The following is a 22594-nucleotide window of genomic DNA, read 5'->3' as shown; positions in this document are numbered from 1 at the left end:
TACAGGGAGGGTTACTTAGTAATTTTTTTTTTAAACGTTATTATGCGTTTCATTATTTAAACGAAAGATTAACGTTTTTACAATTGCCGATTTAATACACATTATTTAATGATTTATAACGTTTAAAAACATTACTTTTAAACGAAATACATTTTTAAACGTAATCCATGTTTATCGTTAAAAACCCGGCGCCCTTTTTTCCCATCGCCCCTTTTTAACGTACGCGGCACTGACTGCTTTGCTTGCTTTTATGTGCTTTCCTGTTGTTCTTACACTGACACACTTGCACTTGATACACTTGGAGAAGGACTTAGGAGTGCTCATAAACAACAAGTGAAATAATCATATTCAATGCCAAGCTGCTGCAGCTAAAGCAAATACAATTTTGGAAAGCATTAAAGGACTTCCGAGTCCAAAACTAAGAAAATTACACTGTACCTTTCTCTTAGCCGAATCCACCGCTCCGTTCTGCCGTCAGTGTCGGGCTATTCGTTCCCCCAGGGCAAGCCCCGACCCCACCGAACGGGTCGCATCGATGCCACCCCTAAGATGGCCGCCGCCTTGATCCGCGGCTGCGCAGTACGCTTTGCCGCAATTGCGACTGCGCAGCCTTTAGCCCGCCTCCCGCCGCACACTTCAGGAGAATGCCGGGACCCATACGCGGCGAGAGGCGGGCTAAAGGCTGCGCAGTCGCAATCGCGGCAAAGCGTACTGCGCAGCCGCGGATCAAGGCGGCGGCCATCTTAGGGGTGGCATCGATGCAACCCGTTCGGTGGGGTCGGGGCTTGCCCTGGGGGAACGAATAGGCCGACACTGACGGCAGAACGGAGCGTCTGGCTAAGAAAAAGATACAGTGTAATTTTCTTAGTTTTGGCCTCGGAAGTCCTTTAAGAGGGAAATAAACAGGCGCAATATTATGCTAGCATCCAGAGTTTTTAACTCTCTAGTAAGGCTGCATCTGGAATATGGAATTCAGTTCTGGGCACCGCATTACAGGAAAGATATTGCAGTTTTAATGCAGGTGCAGAGACGACCAACAAAATTGATTACGAGGCAGGGGTGTCTCTAGCCATTTTGTCACTCCAGGCGAGAAATCCTGTGGCGCCTCCCATTTCCCCCCCTCCCGTGATTGCCCCCCAGCCCCATACCCCCCACCCCCATGGTAAACCCCACCCCCAAGACCCCCGAAAATCATAATACAGCAGCGTTTCACCAGAAAATACACTTATTGCGGCATGGCTTCACCAGAAAATAGTTGTAATGCAGCAGAGTGTTTCACCATAAAATATACTTATTGCGGCATGCACTCCCACACACACACAGTACACACACACACACAATATACACATGCACACAGTACACACACACTATACACAGTACACACACACACACACACACACACACACACACACACACACTATGCACACAGTACACACACACACACACACACACACTATACACACACTATACACACACAGCACACAGTAGATATACACTATACACACACACTATGCTGCTACCAGGGGAGGACTGGAACCTTTTGGCCTGTAGGGAAATAGACTTGAGGCCCGCTATCATGGCAGCCTCAGCCCAAATTATCAAGTCGCATTTGCAAATTGCTAGCGATTGCTATTGCGATTTTGTCCTGCACTAGCCCAGAGAGAGGAGTGGAGTGGAGTGAGACTGAGAATAGCAGGAGATGGAGCAGAGAGCTAATCTGTATTGCAGTCCCACATTACACAGAGACTAGTTGCCGATAATAGGACTGCTGTCCCTGGCAGTCTTCCACACAAGTCAGAAAGCAGCCCTCCTGGAGGCTAGGGACTGTCAAAACTTTTCAACCTGTTTAACACCTTATCTGCACATGCAGTCATTATAACAATGGGGAGAGACAAGACAGATGTTTTCCCAGGGACCCTCCAGGCAAGCTCTGCATCATGCTGTGTATATTTACCAGCTTGCCTGTCCTCTAATTGCACTTTTATCAGCTAGCCTAGTGTTTCACATTGCTGTACAACAACACACCTGAATACACCAGACACAAGACAAGCCCTAAATCACTGAATGAAAGGTGGCCTGGGGGGCAGTCCATGCCTGGCTGCTAATCCTGCTATGGTCTCTGCATCCACACAGTTACCAGTAGCAGAGAGAGAGGAACTGAATGAATCAGTGAAAAGAGTGAAGAGCCAGGACTCAGGAGCTGATGCTGTGCTCGGAGCCTTCTCTCACTGACTCATTACTGTGGTTCTTTGAATCATTGAGCTGAAGGAACCAAATTAATCAGTCAGTGAATCAGTTATGAGTCCAGTCAGGCGCTGCTGTTAGCTGCTGCTGTGTAAACTGATACCTGAGTGGGCTGAGAGGCATTTCTTCTCTCACTACTCAGCAGCGCTCCTGGCTCCTCCTGCCGTTCTAGGCAAGAATTTATAGCTGCCTGGTGGGTGAGACACCTCTGTTACGAGGGATGGAAGGTATCACTTACCAGGAAAGGTTAGATAAACTGGGCTTATTTAGCCTGGAGTAAAGATGCCTTAGTGTAATACTCACATGTCCTTGCTGCCCTGGCGTCCAGTTCTCTCCGTGCGCGCGTGCGGCACCAGCTGTGGTTTGTTGACTATGGCGGGAGGCGGGCGCAGTGCGTAGTGGCGTAGGACTTTGCACGCGCATGTGCGAAGTTCGGCTCATGCGAACGTGCAGGCTTGTGCGCATGCGCGAGAATGTGGCTATGCAAGCGCGCATGCGCAAAAGGCTTGGCGCCAACATTAAATATAAAAGGCCTCCCCCAGCCATAGCTCAGTGCAGTTCGTTCTGACAGCTAGTGGGTTCGCCCGATCCTGTTGGTGCCTCTGACCAATCCTGCTCTTGACTCGTCTGCCTGATATTGACCCGGTTCGCATGACTATTCTTGATCTCCTCCCCTTGTTCTGACTCGGCTTGTTTACTGGACTCCGCATCTGTCTGCTGCCTGCCCTGATCCCTGGACTGTACTCTGGACTTCTCTTCTGCCTGCCGCCTGCCACAGACCTTGGATTGTACCTCGACTATTCTGCTTGCCGCTTGCCACCAACCCTGGATTGTACCTTTCACCACTCTAATTACCTTCAGTCTTCTCCACATTGTGGATCCGTTCTCTCAACCACTAGAAGGTGATCCCAGTTTGCGACCTGGTGGGCACTAGGCAGCTAAGCCCAGAAGCCATCCCCTCAGGTCATTTTTTGGTGAAGACCCTGTGACGCTCTGCGGTTCCCGAAAAAACCGCTCATGCGTCATGTGAGCGATAAACGCATGTTTCATCGCAAATACCAAAATGACAGTTCAAATAAACTGTATTTCTCCTTCTCCAAAGGGCTGGAGGAATCTTTTCATGGTAAGGTAATTTGCCTCCACGTGTAAAAAGCCCTCTGCCAGCACATGGGACCCCCTGAGAAGTTTATGGCTCATCCATCAGATGAAGTCAAATATGTGCTTGACATAAATTGTAAAACCCAAGCTTTTGGGAGAATGGTGTCTGTAATTTTGACACCTTCACCCAGAACAGCCAAAAGGTACTACCTCAGAGTTCTGTACATGAAAAGAGCTAGCCACAGGAGGTCCTGCTAACATCTTGCAGAAGCCACTTAGAGACAACAGCTGGCTTTCTCACTGACCAGTTAGGAAACCTATCTGTGAACTCACAAATATGAAATCCATCTTTTGTCATAAATATGACTTTCCAAATGGGTGTTAGCCGTTAGAACTCGTTTATTATAAAATTCGGAATAAACCACACAATTGAATGTTTCCAAATTCACGGTAAGCCCTGCCAAAGCAGAGATATGCATTTTGGGGCCACAATTCACTCCAAACCAATCAAGTTTGATATCATTGTTATCGATAAATTCTGACAAACCTAAAAATGTTATTAGATTTAACATAACCTGTATGGTTTTGGAGATAGAATACCTATCATGATTCAGATATATTCTTGTGTCCTTGAGAGGGGCGGGCATATCTCATGTTCCAAAGAGGTTTATGATCCACGCCCCCTAACTCCTCCTTGCTGAAGTGAGGGGTATAACTTAACGGGGCCCAGTTTGACCAGGGTCCATCATCTGAAATCTTTTGCCTAACAACATCCTGGCAGTCAACTGGACACTGGTGCAAAACCTCCATCTTAGATTATTTTTCACAAAGGCCAGGCCGCATGGCAACCGCCATTTTGGACTTCCTCCAAAGACTTGCGATTGCCGCATGGACTACCAATAACGGTATTTGAACTGTATATTAAGACAGTCTGTTTCTTTTCATCTCTATTCTCTTTCTATCAAACCAATCTGTTCTGCCAGACAGGTATATCTATCTGTGGGCTAGATTAAGCTGTGTGTATGTAGTTTTAGAAAAAAAACTAACAATTTTATCGTTCAGTCTTGTGTCTGTTCTGGTCATCTGATTGCTGCTATAATGCATCTGCCCTCTGAAGAGTCAGTCATACTACCGCATTGTTTTATTATTTGCTTATAAATGGTTGATTTGCTAGCTAGGTTGTAAATAACCATTTCTTCCTTCTAGGATTAGCTAGTACCCGATTTCCTGTGCGAAATCGATAACTATAGTTTCTCGATTGGACATACAATTCTAGATTGCATCATAAATGGACCCAGTAACCTTTCTTTAAATGTCACATTGCTCACAGTCTTTAAGCCTTTGAAAGTGACTATTCCCCGAACGGTGACTGGAGCATGTCGAACACGATTGGGCTGGCTACGTATTATGATAGCGTTGGGGTCTCTTCACCCTAATTGGAGACTGTCTGCTCCATACAACCAGACAGTGGTGGCAGTGAATTTACCCGATTTCCAGCGCGAAATCGATATTTTTACTTTACCGATTGTATATACAATTGGGATTGTACATGTATGGGCACCTCCAACCAATCTTAACCGGTTACTACGCACACAGTGAATTTGCCTCCAGCAGTCTCTAGTGCATGAGACCTGCATGGCAACAGTGGCCTAGTAATACAGGATTGGTGAGGGATTGTCCCATTACATATTGTCGGCAGCTGCGTGATCAATCTTCATTGTCAGTCTGTTCACCGTACTTCCTGCGTATGCTAACGGTAGCAGATTAGACGTGATTGGCACGCTCTGTCGCATTAACCTTCTTCCTCTGACAATCCAGCAACCGGTCTTCGCTGCCCGTCTGCACCCGTACTACCTGCGTACGCTAACGGGAGTAGATGGGACGGGATTGCGGGGCTGGATTGTCACAGACCCGTGGTCACTTAGACCCCGCATCTGGGCAAAATCTTACTCCCTAGTGGAAGGGTCAACGCACCACCAACGCAACTAGGTATCTACCAGCTACAAGCTTAACACTTAGAGGAGATCTAATAAACATGTATAACTATATCAGAGGGCAATATAAAAGCTTGGCAGATGAGCTTTTTGTCCATAGGCTTTTACAAAGGACTAAGGGACATGATCTGTACATGGAGGAAAATGTTTTACCCATTTATTTAGGAAAGTGTTCTTTATGGTGGCCATACATGGTACAATTTTTTCATACAATCTTACCATTTCTATGTAATATAAGGGAACTGCCTAAATTATCCTTTCAGTATATTCACTTAATTTACCCTTATACTACATAGAAATGGTAAGATTGTATGAAAAAATTGTACCATGTATGGCCACCATTAGAGTGATTCAAATGTAGAATCGATATATTGCCACAGGAAGTAGTTACTGTGTATCAACAGAGATGTGTGAGGGCACAGGCTAGTGTTGTACTTTATTTTCTGGTTGAAATTGATGGATGGATGTCTTTTTAAACCCAAATAACTATGTAACTATGTAAATATGAAACATACAAAATAATCCTGTTAAAAAAAAGAATACGGTATGCAAGCAGGTGAATAAGAACAAAATAATGAATGTTTTACAAACCTTGAAAGGTACCCATACATCTAGCAATTTTGGCCGCTGATCAACCAAGAAACAGATCTCTCTCTGATTGGAACAAGATTTGATGGCCGCCATAAACCGTAGGCTGATTCCCGACCAATTTCAAAATAAAATCTTTCAGGAATTGGCCTAGTGACGCCACCTCATCACCCCCAGCACTCTCCCCCCAGTGTAAAATGTGCCCTCCCAGTGCCCATGCATGAATCCTTTACCTGTCCATGTCTGCTGCTGTCTCCATCCTCTTCCTCACGTGCACCCGCCCTGCATGGTACGCTGGCAACCATGTGGGACGCGTGTGTGAGGAAGAGGACAAGAGGTAAAGTATTCATGCAAAGGCATATTTTACACTGGGGGGCAGTGCCAGGAGTTCCATTGCATTTGTTGCTCATCCCGATATCACATGCCGTTACCGTCAGTCAAGCACGTTGGCTTGAGATTTTGTAGCATGTCAGATCGATACATGTAGAAGAATGTGTCAGCACACCGCTTTTCTTATTGAATCAAGCTCTTTTTTAATGAGCCATGCATTATATAAAGTGCAAAATCATGTTGTTGTAACTACGCCTTGAAGAAGGGGGACCCTGCAAGGCCCCCGAAACAATTGTCGGTTTTGCACTTTATATAATGCATGGCTCATTAAAAAAGAGCTTGATTCAATAAGAAAAGCGGTGTGCTGACACATTCTTCTACAGTTCTACTTGTGACATTTGCCTATGTCTTTGTGTCAAGCACCCGACTACAACAGTGATGGTGTGCCCTTCAGAACCCCTTTTTTCTACAAGATCGATACATGTGACCAATATTGGGCCAAAATTGGTTGCATCGTCAAACGGACATGCGCTTGGTTGCACCAATTTTCATTATAATCCTCAAATCTGATGGTTGATCGCATGCCAAGTCTCCTGATGTATGGCCACCTTAACATCTCTAGAACCTTCTTCAATAAAAATGTTGTTGAATTGTTGTGAATATCTCTAGAACCTTGAAACCCATTTTGATCATTAAGAGAAAGAAAAAAGTTAATACTGAGGTAATACGTTAATTACTCTAATTCTGTATTTTTCTAGGAAAGAGACTTAGCACCAGAGGAGATGGATGGTGAGTTTATTTTCTACAGCCAATTAACTTGTATGCTATACAATCTCATTACAGTGAGGAATTATAGTCATTTTAGGCATATGCTCATTTCTGTTACTATGGATAAAAAAAGCAAAAGTACCTTGAGGCTGTTGCTGAATCTAGAATCATATATGACCAGAAGCTCATTACCAAGCCACTGATTTTCAAAGTCACTGACAATAAACAATGGAAGGTACCAGATAAAAACTGCAAGGCTTTGTACACATGCTACATGGTTCTAGGCTGAGGCAGCCAATTAGAGCACGTACGTTAAAAAGGGGCGCTGGGAAAAAAGGCGCGGGGTTTTAAACGATAAACATGGATAACATTTAAAAATATAATGTACTATATTTCGGTTAAAAATAAGGTTTTATAAAGTTATAAATCATTAAATAATGTGCATGAAATCGGCAATTGTGAAAACGCTAACCTTCCGTTTAAAAAGTGAAATGTATAATAACGTTTAAAAAAAAATTAGCAAGTAACCCTCCCTGTACCTACCCCTAACCCCTAGACCCCCGTATTGGTGCCTAAACCTAAGACCCCCCTGGTGGTGCCTAAACCTAAGACCCTCCTGGTGGTGCCTAAACCTAAGACCCCCCTGGTGGTGCCTAAACCTAAGACTCCCCTGATGGTGCCTAAACCTAAGACCCCCCTGGTGATGCCTAAACCTAGGACCCTCCTTAGTGATCACTGTATTGTGTGTAGAATAATGTTTTAGAAACAGTAAGGGATAAAATATATTACAATTTACGTTACGTACTGATCGCTTTATTTTGTGAATAATAATGTTTTACAAACAGTAAGGGATAACATTTAAAATAATGTTTTATTGAAATAGGAAACGTAAATCATCACAAGCAGTTATAAAACATTAAAAATCTTCAGGCGCCGTTGGAAAACGTTATTATTCTCGGGCGCCCTTTTTTCCTGTTCGGCGCCCAGTAAACTATATTTATTATGGGAGTGAATGGCGGCGCCCGATTTGTCCACTAGCCTCCTGCGCCCTTTTTTACTGTTTCCAATTAGAGCTGCTTCTGCCAATAATCTAGTATCTGTACAGTAGATCAGATGCATTGGCAAGGGATCTGACCTATCGAATCATTTTGTGAAGTGAAAGCTGAGCATATTTACACTTGAAAATATTTTTGTAATTCATTTTTACATTTTCATTTTTTTAAGAGCTGATATTCTGCACATAGTAATTATCATATCTTGTGTGCTTCATGGCTTGCTGTTACTTTCCCTCAACCATTGCATTTATGCAACTTATGGAAAACAGAGTTGAAAAAGCTTATTTTTGAATCACAAAAGCTTGTTACTATCATTCGAAGGAGCTCGTAATCTAATCCCTACCATCAGGTTCATCATCAGGGACTGGGGCTGTCATTGAAGTAGTTTGGAAGAAAAAGGAGGGAGAGAGATAGGCCTGTAGTTCAGGAGGGTAGCGGGGTCCTCAAAATGTTTGAGCATACTGTAAGTGTTACAAGAGTTTGCTTGAATGTGGATGTGACAGTGCCAATTGAAAGTGAAAGATTGAACAGAGGTTACTTAGGACAGGTATGATGGAAGAGGGAAGATAAGTAATTAGGTAAGAGGAAATTGGATCAAGGGGCAGATAGAGGAGCTACGTCGGATGTGACCAGTGGATGATCGGGAGGTGGTAATGCGGGAACTTGAGGCGGTATCAATGCGGGCAGTCACCCGGGGACCCCTATGATTTGTTACATGCGCTGTTACTCATCCTACCTTTGTGAGTGCAATATTTTAACTTATTTTATAATTAAATCTTATGGTTTTACGCTATTGTGGCTACCTTTAGTTTCTCCTAGAGAAGGAAGTAAAGACTGTGCCTGGATATGTTAAAACCCCACTAAGCTGTCATTCTTACCTCCGGATATTGCAGGAGGACTATTGGGTGAGTGTGAGCAGTGTGGGGGTGTCCGGCTCACATAGGGTGCTGTGGTGACCGTTATTGGGAAGCACTAGGAAGGTCGTGGCAATCCAAACTACCTAAATGGAGTTACACTATTGGATGTCTGTCTTTTTCTCTTTTGCATATGTTGTGTTGGCCACTCGGGCCAGTGGCATCGCTGACATAGAAGGTGTTGGGGAGCTGAAAAGACCGTATTGGACAGTCCTCACCTGGGTCATTGATGGTAACTGGGTCAATTAGGCCCTGTGCGCAATTTCTGAATGCTTATACCCAGTTTGTGCTAAGTTGCAGTGGGTGCTGAGCTAAAATATAGTCTGTGTCAAGCTGCAGTGGGTGCCAAGGTCCAGTTTGTGCTAAGTTGTAGTGCTAAGCAGTATTGGGTGCTGAATGAGTAGCAGATGGTGCTAAACAGTAATGGGTGCAATGTGAGTGATAAGTGCTAACTGGTAATCAAAATGAATTGCTTAAATGTGGCAAGCTGGGAACCTATATAGCCAAAAACTACTTTTATAACATTCAATTTAAATAATAATATTAAATATTCACATGCACCATGTCAACAATGAAACATGAATAATTGGAAAAAGGATTGACTCTTGGGTGCATGTGAATCCCAGAAAAAAAGCTTTATTTATCGCATTAGTACAATATAAAACCCCCATAAAAGATAAATATATCCTATCACTCATTAAAAATCATTTGACCAGACTGGAGACAAAAGTAGATTAGCCCCAAGAAATGGGGCTGCAGTCCCCTGTCTTAACAAAGAGTCTTTACCAATATTCCCATTAGTAATCCCTATATAAAAAAGGGGATAGTATCCAGCCAGTGAAGTTGTCTACTATCTCAAAAGCGCTGTATGCATGCAAATTACTTCAACTTGTTCCTGAGTGGCCTAATCGAATGTAAGGTCACTGATAGTAACTCATAAGGTAGTCCAATATGTGCACAGATATCCAGATAAAAAACTTCCAATGCAATATGCATAACCAGATGACATCAGTTTTTAGAATTGTTCGAGTCCCAATCGCAGAATCTTGTGTATTTGTAATATATATATATATATATATATATATATATATATGTTCAACTAATTGCATCTCATAGCCAGAAAATAACTTCCATGAAGGATTTCCAGCATTTCATAAAGTAACAAGCAGAGGCATAAGTGGCATTAGTGATTCCCAGTCGTAGAATCTTGAAGTCATAGGAAAGTTCATGCAGCAATAAACATCATAGGGCTTGATTCACAAAGCGGTGCTAACCTACTTAATACGTCTAAAGTCTTTAGATGTGCTAACCAGGGTGCTAAGTAGGTTAGCACCGGATTTCTCAATCAGTTCGCGCTCTAAGTACCAGTCCTATGCGCGCGCTAAGTCCCATAGGCTTTAATTGGCACTTTGCGCGGAGCGCCCTGCGCTCTGTGCAGTGCGCGTGTAAAGTTTTACGCGCATAAAGTTTTGCGCGTGAAAAGCTCGTTTAGAGGTGCTAAGGGGGTTTTCACAGGCGTGCTAACAGTTAGCACCGCTTTGTGAATCAAGCCCATAATAGGCTTGCATAGGCAGCAGAATATCGTTGCAGTTACAGGAAAGTTCATGCAATAGTGGACAGCGTGATAATTTAGCATAAGCAGCAGGATAGAAGCAATGGGATATTTATGGTATTGTTACCCATCCTGGGGAAACTGGTTGTAACTTTGGATCAATGGTCCCCTCAAAGAAATGGATAGGTAGGCTCGCACAATCTCTGCTGGTCAATGGTGGATGTCCATGGAATGCTCAACATGTTTCGCCGACTGCCATCGGCCTCAATCAGGGGCAGACATCAAAAAGCAAGTGTGCAATATGTTAGCAGCTTGAATACCACCATTTAAACTTGTCCAGATCCCCACTGCCACCTACGCCGCCCGCCGTGACCCGCCCCCTTACCCACAAGGTCTAACCACCACACGCAGCCATTGGCCGCTACGCGGTGACATACCATGCATCCCAGACGGCCGGCCCAGACACGTAAGCATGTGCTCCAAAAGCGAGCGCCGCCTCAGAGTTCCAGGCTGGCCAATCGGGAACTGTGGGTGGGCGGCGAAAGAGGAGGCAGGACCGGGCAAGCAAAATACATAACAGTAAAGTAGCATAAATCAATTAACAAAACAATAACACAATCTGTGGAAACATGCGCTAGCAGTGGCACCATGCTATTTAGAAAGAGGGGGAGATATTGCCCCGCTATGTAGTATAACATAAAACACAAATGCTATACAACCCTCTCATGCATGATGCCCCCGCCTGGCCCATGAACCACAGACAATAATTAAATGAAATAAGAAGGACCAACCCCACCTACAGACCAAAAGCAAAAACATGGTCGCTGGGTCGGATCAGTGAATAATGGCGCACAGCGCCTATGCATAGAAATGGCGCCGCATTAAAAAGATACGCTTATCGCTATTTATCGTTAGTACTGCATAATAATGGCGCACAGGGAAAAAAAGAAGAAAAACGGCACACACTAACGTTATTTATCAATAGTGACACACACTAACGTTATTTATCAATAGTGGCACACACTAACGTTATTTAGCAATAGCGCCCTACATAAGCCAAACTGCAGAAGTTATTTAACTGCAAAACGATGAATGGATTTAATGTAACACTGTCAAGGTTAGGGTTAGGCACCACTGGGGGGGTCTTAGGGTTAGGCACCACCAGGGGGTCTTAGGGTTAGGCACCACTGGGGGGGGGGGGGTCTTAGGGTTAGGCACCACCAGAGGGGTCTTAGGGGTAGGCACCACCAGGGGGGTGGTTAGAGTTAGGCACCACCAGGGGGGTGGTTAGGGTTAGGCATCACCAGGGGGGTCTTAGGGTTAGGCACCACCAGGGAGGTCTTAGGGTTAGGCACCACTGGGGGGGTCTTAGGGTTAGGCACCACCAGGGGGGTCTTAGGGTTAGGCACCACCAGGGGGGTGGTTAGGGTTAGGCACTACCAGGGGGGTCTTAGGGTTAGGCACCACCAGGGAGGTCTTAGGGTTAGGCACCACTGGGGGGGTCTTAGGGTTAGGCACCACCAGGGGGGTCTTAGGGTTAGGCACCACCAGGGGGGTGGTTAGGGTTAGGCACTACCAGGGGGGTGGTTAGGGTTAGGCACCACTGGGGAGGGTCTTAGGGTTAGGCACCACCAGGGGGGTGGTTAGGGGTTAGGCACCACCTGGGGGTTTAGGGGTTAGGGATAGGTACAGAGAGGGTTCTGTGTGTTAACGCTAAATAACAATAAGGCTTTAACGCTAAATAACAATAAGGCTTTAACGCTAAATAACAATGAGGCTTTAACGTTAAATAGCGTTAAGCGGCAAACGGATTAGCGGCAACACTGTGCGCCATTATTCACAGGCGCCATTTTCAGATGGATGCCTATGGGTGAGTCATCTCATCATATAATCCTAATCTTCCTGAGAGGTGGACTGTGCAGCTGCCTGCTGATCCCGCTGGGTCAGGGCTGCCTCTCCCTCTTCCAGCAGATCACAAATTGCCCTGTCTAGCAGGCAAACCATGGGCACCCACTCGCAGAGAGATGCCCGTTCCCGGCTCATCCCTGCAGGAAGGGAGCCGACACCAGGCACACATGACACATCTCTCCCCAATCTGTGTTCGAGATAATCTGGAGGTGTGTGGTGTCTGAGACATTTTCCTCAATGATGTACCTTGTGACTGCCCTCCTGTGCTGGCACAGGCTCTCCAACATCTCCAGGGTGGAGTTTCAGCTAGTTGGTAAATTGATGATGAGCCTGTGTGGTGGCAGGCCATTGCACTGCTGCAGGTCGGCCAGGATCATTGAAGCAGTGGCGGAGTGGCAGGAATGGAGAACAATTTCCGCGCCCCTTCAAGCAGATCCTCCAGCAGATCCTCCTCCTCCAGGTGCGCGGGAACCTCTGCACCACCAGGTTCAGGACGTGGGCAAAACAGGGGATGTGGGCCAGTTTTCCCCTGCTGAGGGCAGCGAGCTGGTTGGCCCCATTGTCAGACACCACCAATCTGACTCTGAGGCCTCGGGGCCGCCTCTGCTCCTGCCCCCTGAGGGCGGCCAGGATGTTAGCTGTCATCAGCTTGTCCTTCCCCAGGCTGGTCCTCTCCAGCAGCACTTGGCAGTGGTGGGGCTTCACGCTGCTGCTAAGGTGGGGGCATTTGGCGGGTGTGCCAGAGGAGGGAATGGGATCAGAGGAGCCTGCTGCATCTCCCTTGACCCTGCGGGGTGGCACCACCCAGTGGGCTGCTGCTGCTGTGCCGGATGCTGCAGATGATGCCTCACCCCCTTCCACCAAGCTGACCCAGTGTGCAGTGAAGGACAGGTAACAGTTTGTCCTGAATTGGCTGCTCCAAGTGACATGGACCCACTCGCCCACGGCATGATTGAGCGAACGGGCCATGTTAGCCACCACAAACTGGTGCAGTGCTGGGATCACCGTGAGGGAGAAGTAGTGGCGGACAGGGATTTGCCACTCCGGGATCCCATACTGCAGGAGCGCATGCATGTCACTCCCCTCCTGCACAAGGGAGTATGGCAGGAGTTGAGAGCACATGGCCTGGGGAAGCAACGCAGTTCAGCATCCGGATGCACCTGTGGCTGGGAGGCAGAGCCTTGGTCACTTAGAAAGGTGCCGATGAGCAGGGTCTGCCGCTTGCCTGCAGGGGATGCTGAAGAGGGAACAGTGGTGTGCGTTCACGTGCTCCTACTGCTGCTGCTGAATGAGCAGTAGGGTGCGATGCTGCTGCTGCTGAGGGACGCACATGTCCACCAGCTCCCTTCAGCCTGTGCTGACTCTTCAAATGTGCCTGGAGGCTTGAGATACCCATCCTGGAGGGATAACGACCTCTGGTGCAGGGGCGCCTCTAGGCATAGGCAGTACAGGCCATTGCTTGGAGTGCCATTGGTCCTGGGGAGCGCCATGTTGCTGGATTAAGCCCCACCCAAAATTAAGCCACACCCCTGTGGGTGTTCTATTACTTGCTTATGCTGCATCTACTTAGTGTAAGTTGCAGGCAGCTGACACTTCTGTGCCTTGTGCATCCTTCTTTCATCCTTTGTGCCATCTCTGCCTCCTTCTGTGCCCTTTGTGCCTCCTTCTGTCCCCCTGTGCCTCCTTATGTCTCCTTTGTCTTTATTTGTCCCCTTGTGCTACCTCTGCCCTCCTGTTCCTCCTTCAGTCCCACTCTGCCTCCTTCTGTTCTCCTGTGCCTCCTTCTGTATTCCTTTGTGCCTCCTTCTGTCTCCATGTGCCGCCTCAGTCCCCATGTGCCACCTCTGTCCCCCTCAGCCTCCTTCTGTTCCCCTTTCGTGCCTCCTTCTGTCCCCCTGTGACTCCTTCTGTCCCCCTTTGTGCCTCATTCTGACCCATTGTAGAGGGTGCCAGTAGGGTTGCCAGGTCGGCTGATGGAGAAAACCGGACAGGGGGTGGAGTTAGGGGCGGAGTCAGAAGCGCACTTTTATGTAGAGTGGGGCTAAGCAATGGGCTTTTTAAAAAATGTTTTTTACAGTATTTATATCGCACTGACATCTTCTGCAGCACATTACAGAGTACATAGCCATGTCACTAACTGTCCTCACCAGTACATGCACATAAGAAAAGACTTTTCACCAGTAAATGCACATAATAAGAGACCGCTTTTCACCAGTAAATGCACATAATAAGAGACAGAGCAGAAAACTATTACAAAACTGGAAAACTATGCAAATAATGCAATGCATTTATGGCGTTTTTGCACAGTGAAGTGGTCGATTTCTTGCGGGAAGTTTTAAAAAAAAAAAAAATTCCCACCAAAATTTTTTATTGAGAACAATAAAGTGGACATACATAGGCATAAAGTTAAAATATAAATCTGCGCATACATGTATGTACACATTTTGAGCAAATATAACAAATATAACAGTATAACAGTATAAATTGCGTTGTACAATAGTATGAATTCAAGTGTAAAGTATAGTAAGCAGCGGGCTCAGGCGAGATTGAATGAGATTGAAAGTCACGCCTGGACTATACGGAGGGGAGATAGAGCGGAGCCAATGCACACAAAGAGCGGAAATACAACCAGAGAATTATGGGTCACTCACCATATCTCCAGACTCCTGACCTTACCTTGCTTCCTTCGCAGATGCAGAATCGCATTGCAAATGACGTGAGTGACGCACGTCATGCGTGCGTTGGCAACGCAGCGTTGGCGTTGCCGTACTAGCAACGTCGGGAAGCGCGGGCTCGGGGGCGGTACTTAAGCTGGCGTAACTTACGCCACGTAAGCTGGCTGGCTGTGCCTTTGACTGACAGCCAGGCAGCGAATCAGCGGTCGCGCAGCGCTGGCGGACGGGTGTAACCTCTTGTGCTCCCCAGGCTTCCCCAAATCACCTCTTGTGCCTCCAGCTTCCCCCGTGTCACCTCTTGTCCTCTCAGCTTCCTCCTGTGTCATTAATGTCCCACCAGCTTCCCGTGTCATCTTGTCCCCCCCCCGTCTTCCCTTTATCACCTTGTGTCCCCCCCCCTCCTCCAGCTTCCCTGTGTCATCTCTCTTGTCCCACAGTTTCCCACCATGTCATCAATGTCTCCCCAGCTCCCCATGTCATCTCTTGACCCCCCCATCTTCCCTTTGTCATATTGCCCCCCTTCCCCCCCAGCTTCCCGTGTCACCTCTATAGTCCCACAGCTTCCCCGTGTCATCAATGTCCCCTCAGCTCCCTGTATCGTTTCTCGGCCCCCGGCTTCCCTATGTCGCCTTGTTCCCTCCAGCTTCCCCGTGCCATCAATGTCCCCCCAGCGCCCCATATCACCTCCTGACCCCCCCACCTCATCACATTATCCTCCCAGCTCCCCCCTCTTGTCATCTCATGTTCCCCCAGCTTCCCCGTGTCATCAATGCACCCCTCCCCCACACACACTCCTCATGTCCCCTGGGCCCCAGCCATGTCACCTTTAACGTGCCAGCTTCCCCCACCCTTGTGCGCCTTTTCCCCGTCTCTCCCCTCCCTCCCTGTGCTCCGTGCTCACTTCTCCATTAACTCACATACATGGCCCCGGGTGCACGTGCCGAACCTCGCCGCTCTCCCGCTCACTGCATGGCGTCCCAACACCGTCACTATGTTTACTTCCGGCATGCGCATCTCATGATGTCAAATGCGCATACCGGAAGTAACCATGGTGACGGCCAGGACGCTATGCAGGAGAGCGCCGAGTTCCGGTGCGTGGATCGTCCCCCCCTAATGGCGGCCCTGGCGGCAAGTGGCAAAAGGCATAAAACCGGACATCTTAATTGTCCGGTTTAACATGCCTTTTTGGACAGGACACAGCGGCCAAAAACCGGACTGTCCGGTCCAAAACAGGACACCTGGCAACGACTAGTCGGTCATGAGTGCTGTGCAGGGGGGACAGTGGTCATCCCCCCCCCCCCGCCAGATGATGTGTCCCCAGGTGGTGAACAGGCTTGTGGCATCTAGACGCCGCGTCAGTTCACTGGCCTGCAGCCCGTAAGCTCACTTCTGCAGCCTTACATTACGTGTATTTTCTGGTGAAACACTGCACGCATTGCAAATTTTCTGAAGAAAAATGCTGCCGCATTATGATTATTTCCTGGTGAAACGCTGCTGCATTACGATTATTTTCATGGAAGGGCGCCATGGGGTGGGGGCGCCACAGATTTTCTCGCCTGGAGTGACAAAATGGCTAGAGGCGCCCCTGCTCTGCTCACAGTTGTTTTTCAGGAATTGCAGATTGCAAAACACTTATTCAGCATGGACATTTTGAAGTATTTCCAAATGTGGGATGTGAACACCCCCTACAGGTGGAAGGCTGTACAGCTGTCTCCCGCTGGTTGGGGGTTGACTGGTGGTGATGGTGGTGGCTGAAGCAGTGGGCTGTGGCTCCTGGCTACCACACCCACTCTGTGGTTTATGCTCTGTGGTGCCCTTGTGGCCGATTTTATATTGGCAAAACCACTCACTCCTTAAAAGAGAGAATACAAGAACATTGGCGTTCTGTTGATAACGGTAAAAGCGCCACGAGATTGATAGAGCATGTCAGACAAATACATGAAAGCAACCCAAACGTGTTAAAATTTTGTGGTCTGGCACAGGTTATGATTCCAAAACGGGGAGGAGATCGCTCTCGACTCCTATTAAGAAAAGAGTCGCTTTTGATCATTAAAAGTGAAGCCCTGGGCCCATTGGGTTTCAACGATCATAACGATTTGGCATGTTTTTTAGATCCATAGCTGTAGCAACTTATGCACTAAGATTATCCCTTAAGTTTGAATATGTACTTTTGATATATAATTTTAGATGTTGCAATTTTATGCAAACAGGTTTGCAATGAGGATGATGATTCCTGTAATAATTGCTTCCATTGTCCAGTAGTTTTTTCCTCCTTTTTCTCCCCCTCGCATTTTCGGAATTTTTATGCAATCCCACGTTCCACATGCACGTTTGAGTCACTGTACTTCACAGCTAGCCTCAAACGGCCCCTCCCCCTTTTTCTTACAACTGATTTTGCAATCTGAAGCAACATGCTCCTTTAAGATGGTGAATACGCCTCTTTTTAAGATTGCATGCGTATACAGTTATGCGTCCGCATACGTTCCATGCCGATACGCATGGTCTGCGCCGACGCGTAATTTGTTACGGATACGGTAACGCGTTTTCCTTTTGGACGCGTGAACGTCTGGTTGACGCTTACGTTTTTACGCATGCGGCCGGAAATACGTACGTCATTGCGTACCCGCCCCCAGTTCATGACACAGGAAATAAAAGCCTGTGCATTCATGTGTACAAACGTGGATCAGCCTCAGAAGAAGCACCGCCGTGCGAAACGGCCGTTAGGCTACCGTTTTTGCCCTGCACCCACCACCGCCACCTTTTGATATGGTAGGACATCCTCCTCTTGCAACTGTTTGAATGCACAAGATGTTTGCACATGACGATTTTTCTACAGATAATGATGTTTTGTACCTACCTTTTTGAATGTCATAATTTTTGAAATAACAATGGTTATTTTATTCACAATCTGAAACACCATTAAAACAGCAATCACTGCAGTGCCTGATTAAACTGCTTTTCTTTCCTGATGCTGATCCTATGTGTATGTTTCGCTAATCAGTCATGAGCACGCAGTAACTGTTACATTATCAAGGTGGCTTTTAGAACATCTGTCCATCCTCATTCCCAGTGACACGGCGACAGGCCTTGTAGTGCCAGGCAACCTTTCACTCCTTGATCTGATCTGTCTATACTGACTGCCAGAGCACACGAATATGTCCAGCCGAGGGGATCCCATCGACATAGATGAGGAAGCAGAAATCCAGGAGGATATCACTGAGGAAGACGACAACACAGTCGCTTCAGGAAGGACAGATCTGACGAACGTTTTCAAGAATCTGTCAGTAGCATCTAAAACCAACAAAGCGGTGGGTGCACGGGTATTAGAAACCAGACTAGACCGACTATGCGAGAGGGAGGTCAAGCTGTTCTGGACAGTGGAGACTTTGAAGCAATATAAACACGATCAAATCTCTGCAAAAGGTTTCCGTAAATACGAGGAACCATCTGAGTATCAAGATGACCCCGCCTTCGTGGAAAAATGGCGGAAGGCTTATCTAACTCACGCTGCAGTATTACAAGGAATTGTTCTAGAAAGAACGCAACAGGAACATGCCCATGTTACTAAACAAATCGATACGATTAAACAGCAATACAAAACACTGGTGAATCCTGAAAATTTTTCTGGAACCATTGGGAAAATCGATAAAAAATTGACCTCCTTGCAAAATAATATCAAAGAAAGAAAATTACGCAAGTTTCTTAGAGACAAAGAAGACTTCGCTCTGGGTAAATACTTCGCTTGGCAAGCTACCTTTAGAAGGAAACCATTTCCTAGAGGGCAAACCCCACCCCGTAAGCCACCATCTGGGTATTGGACCACCGACTCAGATTCGAGTGGCGAGGAAGTATCAGTTCAGAAAGTCCCTACCACCCCTAAGGGACTACCAAAAGATATACCTGGGGCCCCTTTAGAAGGCGCGTCAGGAGGGGAAGAGGCAAAAAGAAAACCAAAAAGGAAAAGAGTAACATGGAGAGACCAAAACAGGCGCTGTTATCCGAGACAGTAATTACAGAAATATCACCAAACTTGGAAGTTATCAACCTATCAGATGTGGAGCTAATAGATGGATGTATACCCTTACTTCAGAGGGGACTCAATTTCTCACTCGTTCAGGAATTCGATTTTGCGCAATTTAAAGTGGACCTATATAAAAACATACGACAAGTGAATATCAAGCAAATTTTTCAGAAGCAGGGGACTCATATACCCAACAGCAAGAAAACCCAAAGCCAAGCTGACGAAATTAGCCCCTTGGGGTTCAGTACCCAGTTTACATGGTCAAAAGAAGATCAGGACATCTTAACAATCTTACATGAGATGGAACTTGAAACAAGATTTGAGGAGGAGTTAGACACTATGATGACTGATTGTTTCTCCACTGATCCTATCCCCTCTTCCCCTCCCCCTTTTTCCCTATTGTCCCACCCACCCCTTCCCCTTTCCCCTTCCCCGCCCATCCCTGGCTCCTTCACCTCTGCTCCTGAGCCCATTTTCCCTCCCAATCAGTCCATCCTCCTACCCAAATTAAAACAACCGTACAGGGCTTGTAAATCTACCAAGCCCTTTACGGTACAAACTGGATCAAGTCTGGATCATTTCCAGACCATAGTAGAGAATGAAATGAAAGCACTTTGCTATCCCAAATCGCCCCCAAATATTACCGAGCCTGAAATTCGAGCCCTTAAATGGCTAAAAAATCGTCCTGATTTAATAATAAAAAAGTCGGACAAGGGTGGTTCCGTAGCTGTCATGTCGGCCACCCAATATAGGGAGGAGGCGATGCGGCAACTGCGGGACTCCCGAGTCTATACATCAATCAGTTTTGATCCCACTTTCAAATATCAAGGGGCGTTTAGGTCACTCCTCAGGCAAGGGTTTGAAAAGTGTTTTTTGACCCCGAGTTTAGCAACTAATCTACTTCCCGAATTTCCTTGAAAACCAGTATGGTACTGTCTCCCCAAAATTCACAAATCACGGACCAGACCACCAGGACGTCCGATTGTCTCAGGTGTCGGTTCCGTCACCGAGAGACTTTCTCGTTACCTGGACCATCTCCTGAGACCTCTTTTACAATTGGTGCCTTCGCATATGTCTGAAACCTTAGAGGTCCTTCAAGGAATTGAAAATTATGAATGGTCACCGGGTGACTTATTAATGTCCATCGACGTTGAAAGCCTCTATAGCCGCATACCTCATAATGCAGGCATAGAGGCGGTCGAACGGTTTTTAAACCGGGTTTGATCCGATCATGATCACATAACGTTTGTATGCGACTGTTTGCGTTTTGTTCTCACTCACAATGCGTTTAAATTTGACGACGTGTGGTATATGCAGGTGTCAGATACCGCAATGGGAACACCGGTCGCATGCGCATACGCTAATTTATTTTTGGCAGCTTGGGAGGAGGATTGCGTCTATACCAGACATAATCCCTACAGAAGCTGTATCAGGAGATGGTCCAGGTATGTGGACGACGTCCTGGTGTTCTGGTCTGGGTCCCCTTCGGAGTTTACCCAATTTGTGGATTATCTTAATCTGAATGAGGTCAATATGGCCTTCACGTCTGAAATAGGCCCCGACAAGATTGCCTTCCTCGATTTGGAGCTGCGGGTTTGCGGTTCTCGCCTAGTGGTGAGGGGGCACCGCAAGCCCACAGCTACCAACTCACTTTTGCGAAGGGATAGCTTCCACCCTGATCATGTTACTAAATCATTGCCTTATGGACAATTCCTCCGTCTAAGGAGAAACAATTCAGAATTGGAGGACTTTGTAACTCAGGGAAATGCTCTGAAAAAAAGACTTTGCAGTAGAGGGTATCCCGAGAACGAACTTGATACTGCCTTCCATAAAGCCCTACAAAAAAATCGAGACGACCTCCTGTTCAAGGATCGCGATCCTAAACGCGATGATAAAATTGCCTTTACGTTTAACTACACGCAAATGGCCAACACAGTTAGAAATGTTATTAAAAAGAACTGGTCTGTCCTCGTTAAAGACCCTATTCTGAAATCCTTGCTGCCCTCTTCCCCCTTAGTGGCGTTCAGGCGTGCAGGGCCGGTTTAAGCAACAATGGGGCCCCAGGGCAAAATAAACCTGGGGGGCCCCCCCAACATATACCCCAGAACAAAAATCGGCTGCTTCCTGTCAATTCACGGCGGGGGGCTCCGTGAATAGCCTGCGGGCCGCCGATGGCGGCTCGCAGGCTAAATGTAAACACAAGCGGAAATAATCCGCTTTGTTTACATTGTACGGCGCTACTACGCAGCAGCGCCGTAAGGCAGATCGGCGATCCCCGGCCAATCAGCGGCCGGGGATCGCCGCCATGTGACAGAGGACGTCCTGTCACTGGCTGCACAGGACGGATAGCGTCCTGTGCAGCCCGGATCACTGGGGGGACAGGTAGGAGAGGGAGGGGGAGGGAATGTCGCAGCAGAGGGGGGCTTTGAGGTCTCCCCCCCCCGCAACATGCCACCAGCAGGAGCGATCAGACCCCCCCTGCACATCATCCCCATAGGGGGGAAAAAAGGGGGGCGATCTGATCGCTCTGCGTGCCCGCTGATCTGTGCTGGGAGCTGCAGAGCCCACCCAGCACAGATCCCAACAAACAGCGCTGGTCCTTAAGGGGAGGTAAAGGGTGGGTCCTCAAGTGGTTAATTACTTGTAATACTAAATTCGTGGTTTATGCTCTGTGGTGCCCTTGTGGCCGATTTTATATTGGCAAAACCACTCGCCCCTTAAAAGAGAGAATACAAGAACATTGGCGTTCTGTTGATAACGGTAAAGGCGCCACGAGATTGATAGAGCATGTCAGACAAATACATGAAAGCAACCCAAACGTGTTAAAATTTTGTGGTCTGGCACAGGTTATGATTCCAAAACGGGGAGGAGATCGCTGTCGACTCCTATTAAGAAAAGAGTCGCTTTTAATCATTAAAAGTGAAGCCCTGGGCCCATTGGGTTTCAACGATCATAACGATTTGGTATGTTTTTTAGATCCATAGCTGTAGCAACTTATGCATTGAGATGATCGATTAAGTTTGAATATGTACTTTTGATATGTAATTTTAGATGTTGCAATTTTATGCAAACAGGTTTGCAATGAGGATGATGATTCCTGTAATAATTGCTTCCATTGTCCAGTAGTTTTTTCCTCCTTTTTCTCCCCCTCGCATTTTCGGAATTTTTATGCAATCTCACGTTCCACATGCACGTTTCAGTCACTGTACTTCACAGCTAGCCTCAAACGGCCCCTCCCCCTTTTTCTTACAACTGATTTTGCAATCTGGAGCAACATGCTCCTTTAAGATGGTGAATACGCCTCTTTTTTAGATTGCATGCGTATACAGTTACGCGTCCGCATACGTTCCATGCCGATACGCATGGTCTGCGCCGACACGTAATTTGTTACGCATACGGTAACGCGTTTTCCTTTTGGACGCGTGAACGTCTGGTTGCCCTGCACCC

General features: G+C 47.0%; 1 protein-coding gene across 2 annotated transcripts in view; it reads left to right on the top strand.

The window, feature by feature from the left end:
• Nucleotides 1-22594, top strand: part of LOC137533904 (calcium-binding protein 2-like) — a 511029-nt gene that overhangs the window by 144678 nt on the left and 343757 nt on the right. For both annotated transcript variants that reach the window (XM_068255205.1, XM_068255204.1), the window contains exon 2: nucleotides 7013-7043. In XM_068255205.1, coding sequence (XP_068111306.1) covers nucleotides 7013-7043 — 31 coding nt within the window. The remainder of the gene's footprint in view (nucleotides 1-7012; nucleotides 7044-22594) is intronic.

The sequence above is a fragment of the Hyperolius riggenbachi genome, chromosome 10, assembly GCF_040937935.1.
Source record: "Hyperolius riggenbachi isolate aHypRig1 chromosome 10, aHypRig1.pri, whole genome shotgun sequence".
NCBI lineage: Eukaryota > Metazoa > Chordata > Amphibia > Anura > Hyperoliidae > Hyperolius > Hyperolius riggenbachi.
This window is presented reverse-complemented; position numbering and strand designations above follow the sequence as displayed.